The 14,790-nt window shown below is 35.2% G+C and overlaps 2 protein-coding genes and 1 non-coding gene across 4 annotated transcripts; 1 reads left to right on the top strand and 2 right to left on the bottom strand.

The window, feature by feature from the left end:
- The first annotated feature begins 273 nt into the window (after positions 1-273).
- On the top strand, positions 274-2,840 carry LOC106708142 (homeobox protein 3). Its single transcript, XM_014499621.2, has 4 exons — positions 274-1,576; positions 1,779-1,863; positions 2,001-2,190; positions 2,469-2,840. Exons 1-4 carry the CDS (start codon positions 396-398, stop codon positions 2,684-2,686), a joined length of 1,674 nt encoding a protein of 557 aa, XP_014355107.2. The 5' UTR covers positions 274-395; the 3' UTR covers positions 2,687-2,840.
- Positions 2,841-3,129: 289 nt separating this feature from the next.
- On the bottom strand, positions 3,130-3,202 carry Trnav-aac. Its single transcript has one exon. It is a non-coding gene; the product is annotated as a tRNA-Val (tRNA).
- A 1,522-nt stretch (positions 3,203-4,724) lies between these two features.
- LOC106708128 (raf homolog serine/threonine-protein kinase Raf-like) lies at positions 4,725-14,433 on the bottom strand. Of its 2 annotated transcripts, XM_045686194.1 has the most exons (13): positions 13,496-14,433; positions 12,334-12,525; positions 11,617-11,741; positions 11,159-11,197; positions 10,840-10,957; positions 10,467-10,565; positions 9,849-9,990; positions 8,856-8,968; positions 8,321-8,541; positions 7,353-7,444; positions 6,729-6,919; positions 5,595-5,920; positions 4,725-5,143 (listed from the first exon to the last, which is right to left on the bottom strand). In XM_045686194.1, exons 1-13 carry the CDS (start codon positions 14,063-14,065, stop codon positions 5,113-5,115), a joined length of 2,259 nt encoding a protein of 752 aa, XP_045542150.1. In that variant the 5' UTR covers positions 14,066-14,433; the 3' UTR covers positions 4,725-5,112. The 2 variants fall into 2 exon arrangements, with proteins under 2 accessions (XP_045542150.1, XP_045542152.1); XM_045686196.1 differs by lacking the exon at positions 11,159-11,197 and having other exon boundaries at positions 13,496-14,432.
- Positions 14,434-14,790: the final 357 nt, after the last annotated feature.

Raw genomic sequence — 14,790 nt, 5'->3', positions numbered from 1 at the left:
ATCAAAAATATTTGACACTTTTTCATAGATATTGCAAACATCCAAATAAAGTGCTTGGAGTAAAAGGAATTAGTCATTTGGGTTCCAAGAAAATCTGTCATTTTTTCAGATTTTCAAAAGTTACTTCTTAATCGTTTTTAATACATTAAACAATTCAATTTATTTTTATACCTTCCATTTAGGTAAATGCTTTTTAAGACACACAACATTGCTAAATGTCAATGTCATGTGGCACAATTTCTCTGTAAAAGCTGTCATATTTGATTGTCAAACATTGTCACATGTGGTTTTGCACCACACCACATTGTTTTTCATTAAAGATATTATTAGTTCTAGTAATATTTTCTTATAGGTCTTTAGTTGTATTTAAATTTGTTCAACTAACTTAGTTAATTATGGATTTTGTACATTTGTATAAAAGTGCCGCCGAAACTAATGTTAAATTAATAAATACAGAGGACAAACTTGGGAAATCAAAAAGAAAAAAAATGAAATCAAATTTAGTAACACCTAACACAGAAGTTGAAATGAATACAGACGAGAACCAACCCATGAACAATGTTTCAAATAAAAAGGCTAGAAAAAAAGACAAAGTGAAATCAGCACAAGTCTATAATAATTCGGAGAGTGTCATTAATACAGACATGGGTGAAATAAAACCCAAAAAAAGAAACAAGTCTGTTAGTTTTATGCTGGATGACAAGGAAGAGGTTGTTGTTAAAAAAACTAAGTCAGATATGACAGGTAATCATAAACAAAGTATAATTAATAATCAAAATAACCCTAAAAAACAAAAAAAGAATAAAAAGACTGGAGAGGGAGTAGAAAATGATGTTGAAATAAATAAGAAAAATATTCCATCAATTTCAAACTCACATCAAACTACGAACTTGAAAAGGAACATATCAGAAAAATTAGATAATGAAGATAGTGATCCTACAAAAAGGAAAGTAAACAAAAAAATAAAGAAAAACTTCAAAGGTAAAGAATTAGGTGATAGCAATAATGTAAATATAAATCTAATAAATAAAACTCAGGAAACAAATGAAAACAAAAAAATAATGAAGCAAAATAAAGAAATCGAAGCAAATGTTGGTACAAGCACAACTGATATCAAACCATCAGTTGAAACGAAAAAGTCTAAGAAAAGAAAACACCTCAAAAGTGCACAAAATAATGAAACTGAAATTGACCAAGATGAGTCCAAAATAAATGAAAACAAACCTGAGGTCATTGCAGAAGATCTTGAAAACCTTAGTATTGGAGATAACACACACACCTTATCAAACCTCCTTGATGAAATGACTGTAGTTGACAAAAAGAAACAAAAGAAAAACAAAATTAAGAAAAAGAAAGACAAGCAACCAGCAGCAGAGGTTGAAGCTGAAATTGAAGGAAGTAAACAGAAAGAGATATGGCAGAAAAAAAGATGGAACAAAGGAAAGAAAGGAAAAGATGACCCTGATAAAGGCTTGCATCCTGTAAATGTAGAAAACTTACCTTTGAGTATAATTTTAAGCTATAAGAAATTGTTAGCTGAACATTTTGCACAGTGCGGAACTGTACGTAGAGTTGGGTATGTTGTAATTGTTCTAACCTTTATATTATTACATGTTAGCATTGAGGTTCTACAAGACAAGATCTAAATTTATTTGAATTTTTCCTAGTTTTTTAAATTTCAACAAGTGCAAGTATAATATATAAATACTTTCTAAAATTACTACTTATAAAAAAATTTGTAAAATAATAATCTAACATTCAAAACTATTTACTTTCAGTATTGCTCACATATACCCGTCTGAGAGTACCAAGCCAGTTTTCAACACAACAGTTTATTTTGACAATGCAGCTGATGCTACAAAGGTAATATATCAAAAAAACATTTTTGAATTGGAAGCTGTGAGAAAGCAGTAGGCTTCATTCAATATGTATGAAAAACACTTCAATATCAAATAACATAAAACTTATATACATTAATATTACATTTCTTATTATTACAGGCATTGGAAGAAGACAACTCGTCTTTCGAAGGCTCCACCATCAGGGTGTTGCGACCATTCCCTGCGACAGAGACAACTGCGGTGGTGCGCACTTATGGCCCACTCTCCGAACAGATCATAAGCACCATGTTCAGTAATGTGGGACGTATACGAAGAATCAGACATATTATCAAGGCAAAGAAATCAATGTGTAAGATTTTTTTTTAATTACATATAAAAGGTTTTTAGATTCTACATTGCTAAAATCTACGTAAAGGTTAAAACCTCTGAAAACAACTAAAATTATTTGCTTTGTTTCTATATAAGTTTTGTGATTGTTGCTAAAAATATTCCAACAGATTCACATTGAGTTTCAATACTTAGGTTTTAAAAGGAAACCTTAGATATTGGGCATGGCAGTGCCTCGGTCGAGTACAAAATATATCAATATGTTTCGATATAGCTCACCATTATATGTGATTTCTACAGCGACGGCGTTCGTGGAATTGGACGAACCTGAGGCGGTGGAGCGCGCCATCAAAATGGCCGAAGAGGTCCGAGTCGGAGGCAAGAAGGTGCACGTGTCCAAGTTCCAGCTGCAGCAGAAGCCGAAGAAAGATAAGAAAAAACAAAACGTAATAGATAAAGTTGATGAAAAGAAATCATCAGATAATGATGATGAGGACAGTGACAATTCAAATGATTAAGTGACATTTTATAATCTATTTTTTTACTGCATTGTCGCAATTCAGCTGGACAACATTTCTTTAACTTTCTGTGTAAACTATTTTGAAAATGATGATAATTTTGTGTTATGATTGTGACTTTTATATTGCGTTTGTACAAATTATGTACCTCTGAATATGACGTCATATTATTATTAAATTGTTTTAAACATTTTGGTGTCTTTTTATTGTTTTCTTATGAACCGAAATTAGTTTAACTAGAAGACTATTTATTACCTCTATATACTCTATATATTTTACAAAAACATAATTTAAAATAATGTACAATATATAGTAATTTATGTTTATATATAATTAGTTAAAAGTAATTCTAAAAATGTTACAATAAATTTAATTACAACAGACAAAAGAAACACTTTACACTATTTTAACGACTACATAAAAAAATTCAAAAAGCAAAACTATGTTTCCGCCCGGGATCGAACCGGGGGCCTTCTGCGTGTTAGGCAGATGTGATAACCGCTACACCACGGAAACGTTGTTATACATAATGAAAATTTCCTTCAGTTTATAGAAAAAAAAACATACTTTTTCTTAATAAACCTATATAAATGCCATATAGACAAAATAATTAGGATTGAATTATAAAAAAAAACAATAAATAAAAGAAATATTTAAATTGAAACAATAATTTATTGTATCCTTAAAATCAATAGCTATGCGATAAAACTAATTATACTGTATTATACACAAATCCTTAACACTAATATAAGCTAATATAATTAGTTATTTACAGTGTCACAAATAAATGATACAATGGCGCGCCTCCCGGCTCCGCTCGCCTGTTTCAATTACACAAATAATACTTCCAAATATTTCTTGGCGGCAATACAATCTGTCAAAAATGAGAACGCCATTTTGTTTCTTGTAAATGTCAATTAAGATTTATACAAAAATAATCACTTTTTATTGCAACACAAATTTTTATGACTCATCCCTTGAATCCATAGAAATATTGAAGCATTTTATTAGTTATTCCAACTCTTAAATTTCATTATCACAGCGAATTATAAAATAATAGATAACACAAGCTAAAAAAAAAAACGAAAAATAAATCTAAAATAAATTGAATTGAAGTTACTTAATTTCAATCCTATAAATATGAATATAATAAATAATTTTTGAAATAACTTATTCAATTTTATAATGGTTTCTAAAAAAAATTATCAAATGGTAAGAAGAACATTTTTTAAATAAAACAATCCACAGCAAATTTTTTACACATAAATAACTTTGAAATTTTTTTATATACGTGACAGTCACGTTAATGGTGGAAAATTTTATCCAAATATTAAAATAGCTATGGCGTTTTTATACATTTGAATGGTAAATTTTAAATTTCAAAAAACTATTCAATAGTTTAAAAAAAAATCTAAAATGTATTTTTTTTTATTCTGTTATTATTTATATCGTGATGGACGAAGATAGAAGATATACGAAAAAAAAAATCATTCGCTTTTAAATACTGTCAAAATAAAGCCTTAATCTAATTTCGTAATAAATAAAATATTCAATAATCTAAATCTAGAAAATAGTGTGAGTCAACACAAAAAAACTCAATGCTTTGAATTTGTTTGTGATGGTCTATCTAAATATTTACACATCCTTCATACCATAGACAATTCAATACGCTCGCTGCACTACTCAGCTAGTCCATAGACAATGTACATGTTACGAACCACAGACAAGCACATCGCGTGTCTCCGCTATACCACAGACAACGTACCATTTAGAGCAAACCATTACACACCTCTTACTTAAGTAGAAACAAAGTTTATTGCATTGTGTAACAATTCAGGCACTCTCAAACTTTTTTTATTTTTTTTATTTACAAAAACATCGATCTTTACATTTCAAAATTAAAAAAAACTCAAATGATTTCTATTGACATCTGGTAACAAAGTAAGCTATAATTTAATACCTTGATTTAAAAAAAAAAGTTACAAATTTTTTAATATATAAAAAATGAAAATAATAATTTTCAAGAGGTTATGTCGCGAACCAAACTGCTTTTTTATTACTTGGGATTCCATCAAATAATTCCTCCAACTCAAGTATATCAAAACATAATTGTTACAATTAAATGTCAACCGATAATCTTGATACTTGTTGATGATTTCGCAAAATGCATCCAAACAAGGAGTTTAACAAAACATACAGATTTAAGACAATTTGTTGAAAATGAATGAATATTTGTACCCAACAAGCAACAAGGGTCGTAAGTTCACAAACACTATAGTTTCATCACACAGAACAGAGGAAAGGATCTGAATTGACACTGTAGCGCTGCGGCACGATGGCAAAGGCGGAGTCTCCTGGGCGGAGTCTCCCGGGGCGGAGTCTCCCAGGTTGAGGGGCGGGGGCTATTCGTAGCCCACCACCAAGCACTAAGGATGGCGCTGGTTTGGCACAGGGATTCTGAAATTAATTTATTTCATCTATATATATAAAAGAAAGTCGTGTTAGTTACACCATTTATAGCTCAAGAACGGCTGAATCGATTTGACTGAAAATTGATGGGCAGGTAGCTTAGAACCAGGAAACGGACATAGGATAATTTTTACCCCGTTTTCCATTTTTTATTCCGCGCGGACGGAGTCGCGGGTAAAAGCTAGTGTTACATAAATATCTCCGAAATCTAAATTAGTTATAGTTATTATTAATTACGTCTTATAATTGTTGTTTGACAAAACATTTAACTGATGCACGTTACTTAAATCACCTTACGTTGTGGTACTACGGTGGAAATTAGATAGAGAAAAAAATTTAAAAAAAAAGTAAAAAATGAGAAATATTTATAAAGTTGTAGTACTGAGTAATTTTAAAAGTTTTTTCTAATTAGAAAACCTTTTTAAGGTTTAAAACTGACCCATAGAAAGCGGGGAAGCTGGTGTCGTTGTTGAACTGGAAGTTGACGGGCGTCTTGGGCGAGGCGCAGCTGTAGGCGAGGTAGTCATCAGCACCGTCTGCGGCGTGCAGGTGTCTGCTGACGCTGGGCTCGGAGGCGCTGCGTGTGATCTTGGGCATGGCTCGCAGCATGGCCTCCAGCGCGGCCAGGATCTGACGGAACTGCGGCCGCTGCTCGCGATCGAACTTGATGCAGTCCTCCAGCAGCCGCTTCAGAGCTTGCGGCGAGTCCTGACGCAGCCGGCGCAGGTCCGGCCGCAGCAGTCCGCGACCCACCATCCATAGGATCTAGTACAAATTTATATTGTAACTTCATAATCATCAGCTCACTATACGTCTCCACCGAGGGGCTCAGAGTCTATCCTAAGTTAGGGGTGACTACGCCATTGTCAACCACGCTGGCCAAATGCGGGTTGGTTTACTACATACATATCTTTGATTTTTTTTCAGATATGTATTAATGTACATATATAAATCGAAAATAAAAAAAACACATTGGTACATGGCGGGATTCGAACACAGGACCTGCAGATTGCAGATCAAGTGCTTAACCCCTGAGCCACCGACGCTAATTGTAAATTACTATAGTTGAAATTAAAATGTGTACTACGCGATATGGTGTGTGACTAAATATAAATATAAAAAAAACTATTGTTAGTAAACTGGACAAAGTTTTTGTATCTTGGCAGATGTTCCACTGGCGATATTCCACTTTAAAAGCGATAGTCGTTTGAAAGTTTCGTACGCATTGAGATGACAACGCAGAACAATAACCAATAAGGACGCAGTTTTTAAATATGAGTGTACGAAAAAAAGGTCTGTCAGTAGTAGATGATTACCACTTATACCAGGTCATTTCTTAAGAAGGAAGCGGAGTTTTTCTATTTTCAAGGAAAAAGACAATTTTTCTGTAAGTGGAACACCGCTAAATTCCCTGACTGTACATGACATACGAAAACCAAAAAACCGTACATAGCTGGGATCGAACGTGTAGATTACAGCCAGATCCAGTCCAGTGTTTATCAACTGGACCACCACCCAAAAACATTTTTTTCCATTAAAAAAACTAGTCAGTAGAACGGGGTGTGTTAGTAACCTGGTCTTTGTTGTTGAGATGTGCGTATGGTAACTCGCCGGCCATGAGCTCGTACAGCACGACACCGTACGCGTACACATCGGAGCGGAAGGTGTAGGGCGCCGGCTCCTCCATGCGGATCACCTCGGGCGCCATCCACAGGATAGACCCAGTCGGCTGCTGCCACTGTACACCACCCGCCAGTGAACACTCTAGGACACACAAATACCATTAACATTGTATACTATAACTAGCTGTCGCCCGCGACTCCGTCCGCGCGCAGTTAAAAAATGGGGGGGGGGGTTATACAAAATAGATGTTGGCCGATTCTCAGACCTACTGAATATGCTCACAAAATTTCATGAGAATCGGTCAAACCGTTTCGGAGGAGTACGGGAACGAAAACTGTGACACGAGAATTTTATATATTAGATAAACAATTTAATTGGAAATGTTGTTATTCACAATATTTAGAAAATTATTTACAACTAGCTGTAGCATGCGACTCCGTCTGCGCCGATTTAAAAAAAAATCTTCTGTCACAAATTTCATCAAGATCCGTTAAGCCGTTCAGGAGATACCTTCTAACATCCATCCATCTAAACTTTCGCATGTAATAAGTAAGATAGGAAATAAGTAACTAACCTGACCAGCGCACCTTGGCGGTCGCCAGACCGAAGTCCCCGATCTTGACCGACCAGTCGTCCCTCAAGAATATGTTATTTGATTTCAGGTCCCTGAAATACATTACATATTATATTATTTCTAAAACAAATCATATACAATTATAATAATAATGTTACAAAAGCTTCACACAATATGTATAACTTTCCACTATGATCATTTATTTAACTTCTTACTCATTTACACAAAATAAATTATTAATACCACAAACAATAAAAAATATAAAACTATAAAACAAAACTACTTGTCTTTTATTTTACATTTTTTTCACAGCTTCAATTCTTCAATTGTTTTTTTTTCTATTTCTTCTATTATCACGCATGGCTTCGTGTTACCGGCCAGTACAACCTCCTTGGCAGCTTACAACCTCTGCCGTGTTACCAAGGAGGTTCCATAAGCATCAATATGTGTTACACAATATAAGACTAATGATACTGGCATTTATCTATCCTACAGTTACATAATAGATCTATTAACAGTGGTAAACACCAGCAACAACAACATCAGTTGCACGAATTGGCCTCGCTCAGAGAAATACCACAACCTTACAGAAGACAGGCGTCAAGTGGAAGTAATTCCAAGTACAGTCTGATGAGTGTGGCGCCGGAGGACTAATTTTAGTCCTCTTTCCATTCCCACCCTCTTCTTATTAGGAAAGGATGGTAAGTGGAGGTGGATTTGATGTAGGAGGAGATGCATAGGAAGGTTAAATATTCTCTTTTTGTAAGTCTCCTCCTTCGTTGAGGGTAGGAAACGCATCTGCAATTACGAATGTCTATGGGCAGCGGTCGCTTCGCCATTTCGGCGAATTCATGTGGCCGCTTGCTCGTTTGTCACCATTTAATATAAAAAAAATCCTGATAAGTTTCACGTATACGTGCGTACATGTGTACGTATATGCGTGCGTATATGCGTGCATTTATACGTACCTATGTATAATATTCTTGGCATGAAGATAGTCCATGCCCTGTGCGGTCTGACGCGCCACGTCAATGAGATAGAGGACGGGCAGCGGTGTCTCCAGCACATGCAGATGCTGGTACAGGGAGGAGCCCTCGCACCATTGCGTCACGATCGCCAGCGAAGGCTTCGACACACATCCCATGAACAGCAGGATGTTGCAGTGCCGAGTCTTACGCAGCACCGCCACCTGACCATCACAAACATTACATAATCTAAACCTTTAAATGGACACATATTTGCTCTCATCCCAGAGATACCCTTGACTTTAGATACACTTAAAAGAATAACAAATAATATGACTAAAGATGTTTATGATTTTATGTGAACTAATATTATAAATGCGACAGTTTAGATGGATGGATGTTTGAAGGTATCTCCGGAACGGCTGAACAGATCTTGATGAAATCTGGCACAGATATAGAACATAGTGTGGAAGAACACATAGGTTACCGATCAAGTTTTATTATGTATAAGATATTAATAAACATATGTATGTATGACCTCATTTTTGAATGCCTGCAGCTGCGCAGGAGTGGGCGTCTTTACATTGAGCGTCTTGACAGCAACAGGTCCATGCCAGTGCGCCTTGTACACTGTCCCGAAGCTGCCCGAACCTGTAACATTAATACATCATCATCATCATCATCAGCTCACTATACGTCTCCACCGAGGGGCTCGGAGCCTACCCCAAGTTAGGGGTGACTAGGCCATAGTCAACCACGCTGGCCAAGTGCGGGTTGACTTCACACATATCATTGAATTTCTTCTCAGATATGTGCAGGTTGCATCACGATGTTTTCCTTCACCGTAAGAACGTCGGATAAATGTACATATGTAAATCGAAAATCGAAAAACACATTGGTACATGGCGGGATTCGAACCCAGGACCTGCAGATTGCAAGTCAAGTGCTTAACCCCTGAGCCACCGACGCTCAACATCAACATTAATACATATACACTTAATATGACAAAAAAAATACTAAACATTATAAAGAAATGTAGTAATACTAATAAAAGTGGATGGAGAAATATCAACACTTTATACATTCATTGATAAAAATTATTACTCGTACTAATTATTATTTGACGGTACTCTCACATAAAAAGTAATATTAAAAAAAATGTTAGAAAGTATGGATGGATTGTGACAGATAAGACGGCTGATAGAGATGTATGGAGGAGTAGTACATACTGTACCAAACCCTCTATAGCAGTGATTGTCAAACTTATTTCTTTCACCGCCCCCTTTGAAAATCAATTATATTTCAGAGCCCCCTAATTTTCATTCAGCCCTAAAACTTAAAAACCACAATTTCATTACTTTAATTAATTTCAATGCCTCCCATTTTTTAGGCCTCTTATCGTCCCGAAGAGGGCGTTATCGTCCACTTTGGGGAACACTGCTCTATAAGGATAAGGGTAGGATGATGATGATGGTAGTCTCACACAAAATATAGATTGTATGTATGGTGTATGTATGAGATGTATGTATACCTATGCGAGGTCCGATGAGTATCTCGTCTGCATGTATGACCCAGTCGTCGTAGCTCTCTCGCGGCGACAGCGCGTGTTTCCACGACTCGTCTGCAGAGCGCGCTCGCGCACGTCGCGGCCTCAACGTGCCCGTCGGTGAGGCCTGCGCACGCGCACACACACCACCTCACTATGTATTCACCTCGTCAAACACCTCGGCAGCTCGGAACACACCACACAGAAGACAGGCGTCAAGTGGAAGCAATTCCGCGTTTAGTCTGATAAGTGTGGTGCCGGAGGACTAATTTTAGTCCCCTTTCCCTTCCCACCCTTTTCTTATTAGGAAAGGATGGGAAGTGGAAGTGGATTTGGCGGAGAAGGGGACGCATAGGAAGGAGAAATATCCCTTCTCCGTTGATTAAAGGTAGGCAATGCATTTGCGGATGTCTTTGGGCAACGGTCTCCTCGCTATTTCGGCGAATCCAAGTGGCCGTTTGCCCGTTTGCCACCTTTTGATATAAAAAAAGAAGATCAATGCGCAGTACACCTTGAGCCGCCGAGATATTTGAAAAGACTTATACTCTTATAATAAAACAAATTAAAATTTTCAAATACATTTTTATAAAATAACTAACGTACCTGTGTGCTGTGACTTTGCTGATCTGTACCCTTGTCTTTGTCCTCTTTGTTGTGTCTGCCCGATGTCAGGTACTTGTTGGACTGCGGTGAGTTGTTGCTCTGTGCAAAGAAAAATACTAATTTCAGATATTTACATAGTCCGTACACAATCCTTGTAACAGTCAAGAATATATTAAACATTTTTACAATTAATTCTTGTTAAACTTAACTATGAGACTGAAAATACACAACTTGAAACACAATAAGCAGTTGTTTTGGTTTAAGTCAAAAATTCTAACTCTTTTTTTATTAATTAAAAAACTAGATTTACTCGCTTATTTATTAAATCTTGAGCAAATACGAGATGTACATTTCGGTATAAAACATGACAAACCTGATTGTTTTTCCTCTGGTGTTCAGCGAGGGTTATTGGACGTTGTACCATATTGATGCACACATTGGGGGCTGAATTGGAGCGGTCCTGTGGATTCAATGAGCGAGGATGTTGCGACCTGAATACATACAAAACAAAATCGTTAGTAATTCTCATATAAACAATACAAAGACTGTCAAAATACATTAAAGCCTTGCATATACTTTCAAATAATATTTACACTTGTTAACTTGCAGCTTTTATCGCATTTAAAAGCTATTTAAGCTTTTTTTTTAAATCAATACAAAAAATTGCTATGACATCATAACAGAATATTCACCAGTGAGTGTCAAACTCCTTCAGCTTCTTAGAGACAGACCTGCACATAGCAACCATGACATTGCTTTTTTATCAGCCTACTTGGATGAAAATTTAAATACGTTTTTATAATTTTATGAACTATGGTTGTAATTTTTTTTTTTAGCAACAGACCGCCTAAAACTATTTGATCCGACGCCTATGGACATCCGCAACGCCAGAAGATTCGCAGATGCGTCGCCCCTTAAAGGAGGTGTACGGTATTTTCTTGAAGGCCCCTAAGTTGTAACTGTTTGGAAATACTGCTGAAATATTTTATAGCTAACATTAAAAAAAAAATTTGATAAGTCGATTTTATCTAGTTTTTTATGCTTTTCTTCCTATAAAGTCAACATAATAAATAATCATATTAACTTTGCGGATCAGTTGTTAGTTATAAATAGCAGTCTCAAGTTATAATACTATGATAGTTGCACTGACTTGCTCTGATCTGGCCGGTTTATCATGTGATGGTAGCCAAAGTGCGAGGGGTAGTGCAAGATGCCCGCCTGCGTCTCCGGGTTCTGTGCCAGCAGCGCCGCGTAATATGTGTCCGTCACACGCATCTGCAATACAAGTATAGTTCGCCTATTGGGCAAATCAGTTCTGCCAAGCGAAAAGCGTCAAATTTTTATAATATGTCTATTCTACTCATTACCTTTATCTAAACAAAATGATTTGTACAAGGATTTTAGTCTCAGAAACCAACAATTGTAAGTGCCAAGTTAAATCATCACACTTATGTTGTTAATAAGTAAGCATCTTAGTGTAGAATTTGTAGTAACTATTAAATTGTTTTTATTTATTTCTAATATGGAAAACTTAGAATACATGCAGAGTTCAATTGAAACAAGATTTCCCTTTCGTATCACAAGCAAGTGTAAGAGACAATAAGTGAATTTAAACCTTATTCCAATTCTATAAAGCACAATTTTGCAATAAAAAGTTGCTCTGCTCTCTGCTTGGTCTGTGTAAACGTATCCTTACAGACATAACATAAAAAATTCTGTACTAGTTAATTAAAATTTTTTTACATATTACACTTACAGCAAAATTGAGCAAACACATACTGCAACTAAAATAATATTAAACAATTTACAATAACTTTAATTAGCAAATTAATAGTAATGTTATTAACTACAATATTTATTATTGTACCTGGTGACATATACTGGGTACTTTGTCAGCACAGCGCTGATGGAACTTGAAATTGCACTGGGAGCAGTAAAATCCATTAAACAGCAGCCGCCTGCAGCACTCACAGAATGCCAGTGTGAAGAATGTCTTCCGTGTAAACTGGTGTGAGATGTGAGACATTATCGGCAGCTTGTCCAATGTGCGCACTGTGACCTGATACAAACTTTCTTTATTAGCATACATACATTATAAATGGTGACGCTGGTATGTGGTATGGTTGTTGTGACACTCCACAAATAGAAACTTTGTTGTTATATAAATATTTTGGCTGTGGAAATTTTTAAAAAAGATTATTAAAATTGAAATGTTAATAAAGGACCCTATAATTAATCATATAAATGGAAATAGATATAGTTGTCTCTTTTATTTAAAATAAAACTGATCCAACTTGTTGTAGATATGAATCTGCCATTCATTTATTACTATTGTAACATTGACAATAATCTTTGACTAGCTGTCGCCCACAACACCGTCTGCATGGAATTAATAAAAAAAATGTTAGAAGAACACATAGGCTACTTGCCTATGTGTTCTTCAAGACTATGTTCTACATCTATGCCAAACATTCATCCATCCAAACATTCACATTTATAATTTAATTATAAGATTGTAATTGCATGATAATAAATAATAATCAATTTACATTATGTATTATACTCAATATACTAAGAAATAACTACTTAAAAAGTTGTTAAAGATGTTGCATACACCCGAAATTGATTCAAAAATTAATGCAATAGACTATGAAAACTGATGGTCAAGAAAAAGTATGTACTGAAAAATGAAACAGCTAAATTCTTGGAGCACATAAATCATAAATACTTATTAGTTCCTGCACAAAAATTTAGTCCTGATTGCTGATGTTTCTCTGTATTTAAATCTGGCTACAAAGTTTAAGTTAACAGTTAATGTTTACTGAAAAATCATGCAGAAAACAGTTATATAGTTTTTGTAAAAAAGATTCAATTGTTTTACATTCTAAAATACTAGTTGTCGACCGCAACTTCGTCCATCTGTCGTGGAAGAAATTATATCGGCCCATATTGTTATTCACTATAGTTATTTGTTTATGATTTCTGTTCACTTTGTGAAATTTAAATAATTAAAAAACATCAAGACCTACCTCCTCGGCGTCAATCATAGTAATGTCAACATCCCAGGGAATCACTTGGCTATTGCCTGTCCTCACCACTTCGCACATTTCACAAGTTAAATTCCGTAGCTTGAGCGCTTTCGAGAGCGCCTCCCGAAGCGTCACACCTTCCTTCACCTGCACACTCGTACGCTGCTGGTTGGGAAGGTGCGCCCGAAGGAACACCTTCGGCTGCCTCGTAAGCGTGTCGTACTTCTTCGAGTCATCCTGTAAAGAACACTCTTCACTCCTATCCGGCGACTCAGATTGCAACAATTCTCGTAAAGTCCCTTCTAAGTTATGCAACTTCAACGTCAACTCCTGATATTCGGATAAATACAACGGCGGCGGGTGCTGGAAACCAGCAAATTTTGCGTTCAATGCATCAATGTTTTCACGGGTCACGTTTATAATACTACGAATGTTCCTAATTTCATATGTAGGGTCCGCTACGTCGTCACTGTCGGTCGATGTCGACATATTATCACTATTAAGCGATAATGCAGGTATACTTCCATTAATTTTTCTTGAACAATTTTCTTTCTCTCTAGTAACTGCCATTTCTTTTCTTTTTTTATTTTTTCTTAAATTTTCTCCGCGCCGCGCACACTCGCGCAGGATGGACAGATGTTGTTTGTTGCCATTATAATGCAATAAAATAATTATTCAATTGTGTTTTATTATTGTAAAAAATTAATATTCAGTGTTTTATAAATGCCTTGACTAATTACCTTCATTATTAAACTTTACTAAAAAATATAAATTAACAAGAATTAACGTGATGCTTGTCTTTAAGGATGATTAGTTTGACAACCGACGCGTATGAAATAATAAATTAATTTTGCATACAGTTTTATGTCGTACTTAATGAACGGGTGACATAGTGTCGACCACACTCACATTACGAACAAACAACTATCAACTCTCAAGAATCAATCTTGTAATCAAATTAATATTAACTAGTAAGTTTTATAATTTAAGTATTCCATTCCTTATTGTATTTAGAAAAGTTATTTTGCCTATGTATAGCACAATTAGTTAAAAAACATTAAATACCTTTCTTTTTTGTTTGTCAACACCTCCATGATTAAAAGTTTTATTTTTCTATATAGTTTTAAAGAATGAAATAAGAATAAAAAAAAAAACAATTGGTTTATATTGTGATTCAGAACCAGTAATCGAAATATTATCGATTACAAGTTCTATGAAAATCAAAAAGATTCAAAACCGATTTTACCGATTTTACTTAGCCATCTCTAGTGAATTGTCAATTGAACTGTCAAACC

This window comes from Papilio machaon, chromosome 3 (assembly GCF_912999745.1).
Source record: "Papilio machaon chromosome 3, ilPapMach1.1, whole genome shotgun sequence".
In the NCBI taxonomy this organism is placed as follows: Eukaryota; Metazoa; Arthropoda; class Insecta; order Lepidoptera; family Papilionidae; genus Papilio; species Papilio machaon.
Note: the sequence above shows the minus strand (reverse complement) of the source record. Positions and strands in the feature narration are given on the sequence as shown.

Coding starts and splice junctions, on each gene's coding strand:
- LOC106708142 (XM_014499621.2), top strand. CDS start 396: ATGGATTTTGTACATTTGTATAAAAGTGCCGCCGAAACTAATGTTAAA. Junction 1,864..2,000: donor ATGCAGCTGATGCTACAAAG/GTAATATATCAA, acceptor TTATTATTACAG/GCATTGGAAGAAGACAACTC. Junction 2,191..2,468: donor CAAGGCAAAGAAATCAATGT/GTAAGATTTTTT, acceptor TGATTTCTACAG/CGACGGCGTTCGTGGAATTG.
- LOC106708128 (XM_045686194.1), bottom strand. CDS start 14,065: ATGGCAGTTACTAGAGAGAAAGAAAATTGTTCAAGAAAAATTAATGGA. Junction 5,921..6,728: donor ATCTCAACAACAAAGACCAG/GTTACTAACACA, acceptor AATTTGTACTAG/ATCCTATGGATGGTGGGTCG. Junction 5,144..5,594: donor AGCTTCCCCGCTTTCTATGG/GTCAGTTTTAAA, acceptor AATTAATTTCAG/AATCCCTGTGCCAAACCAGC.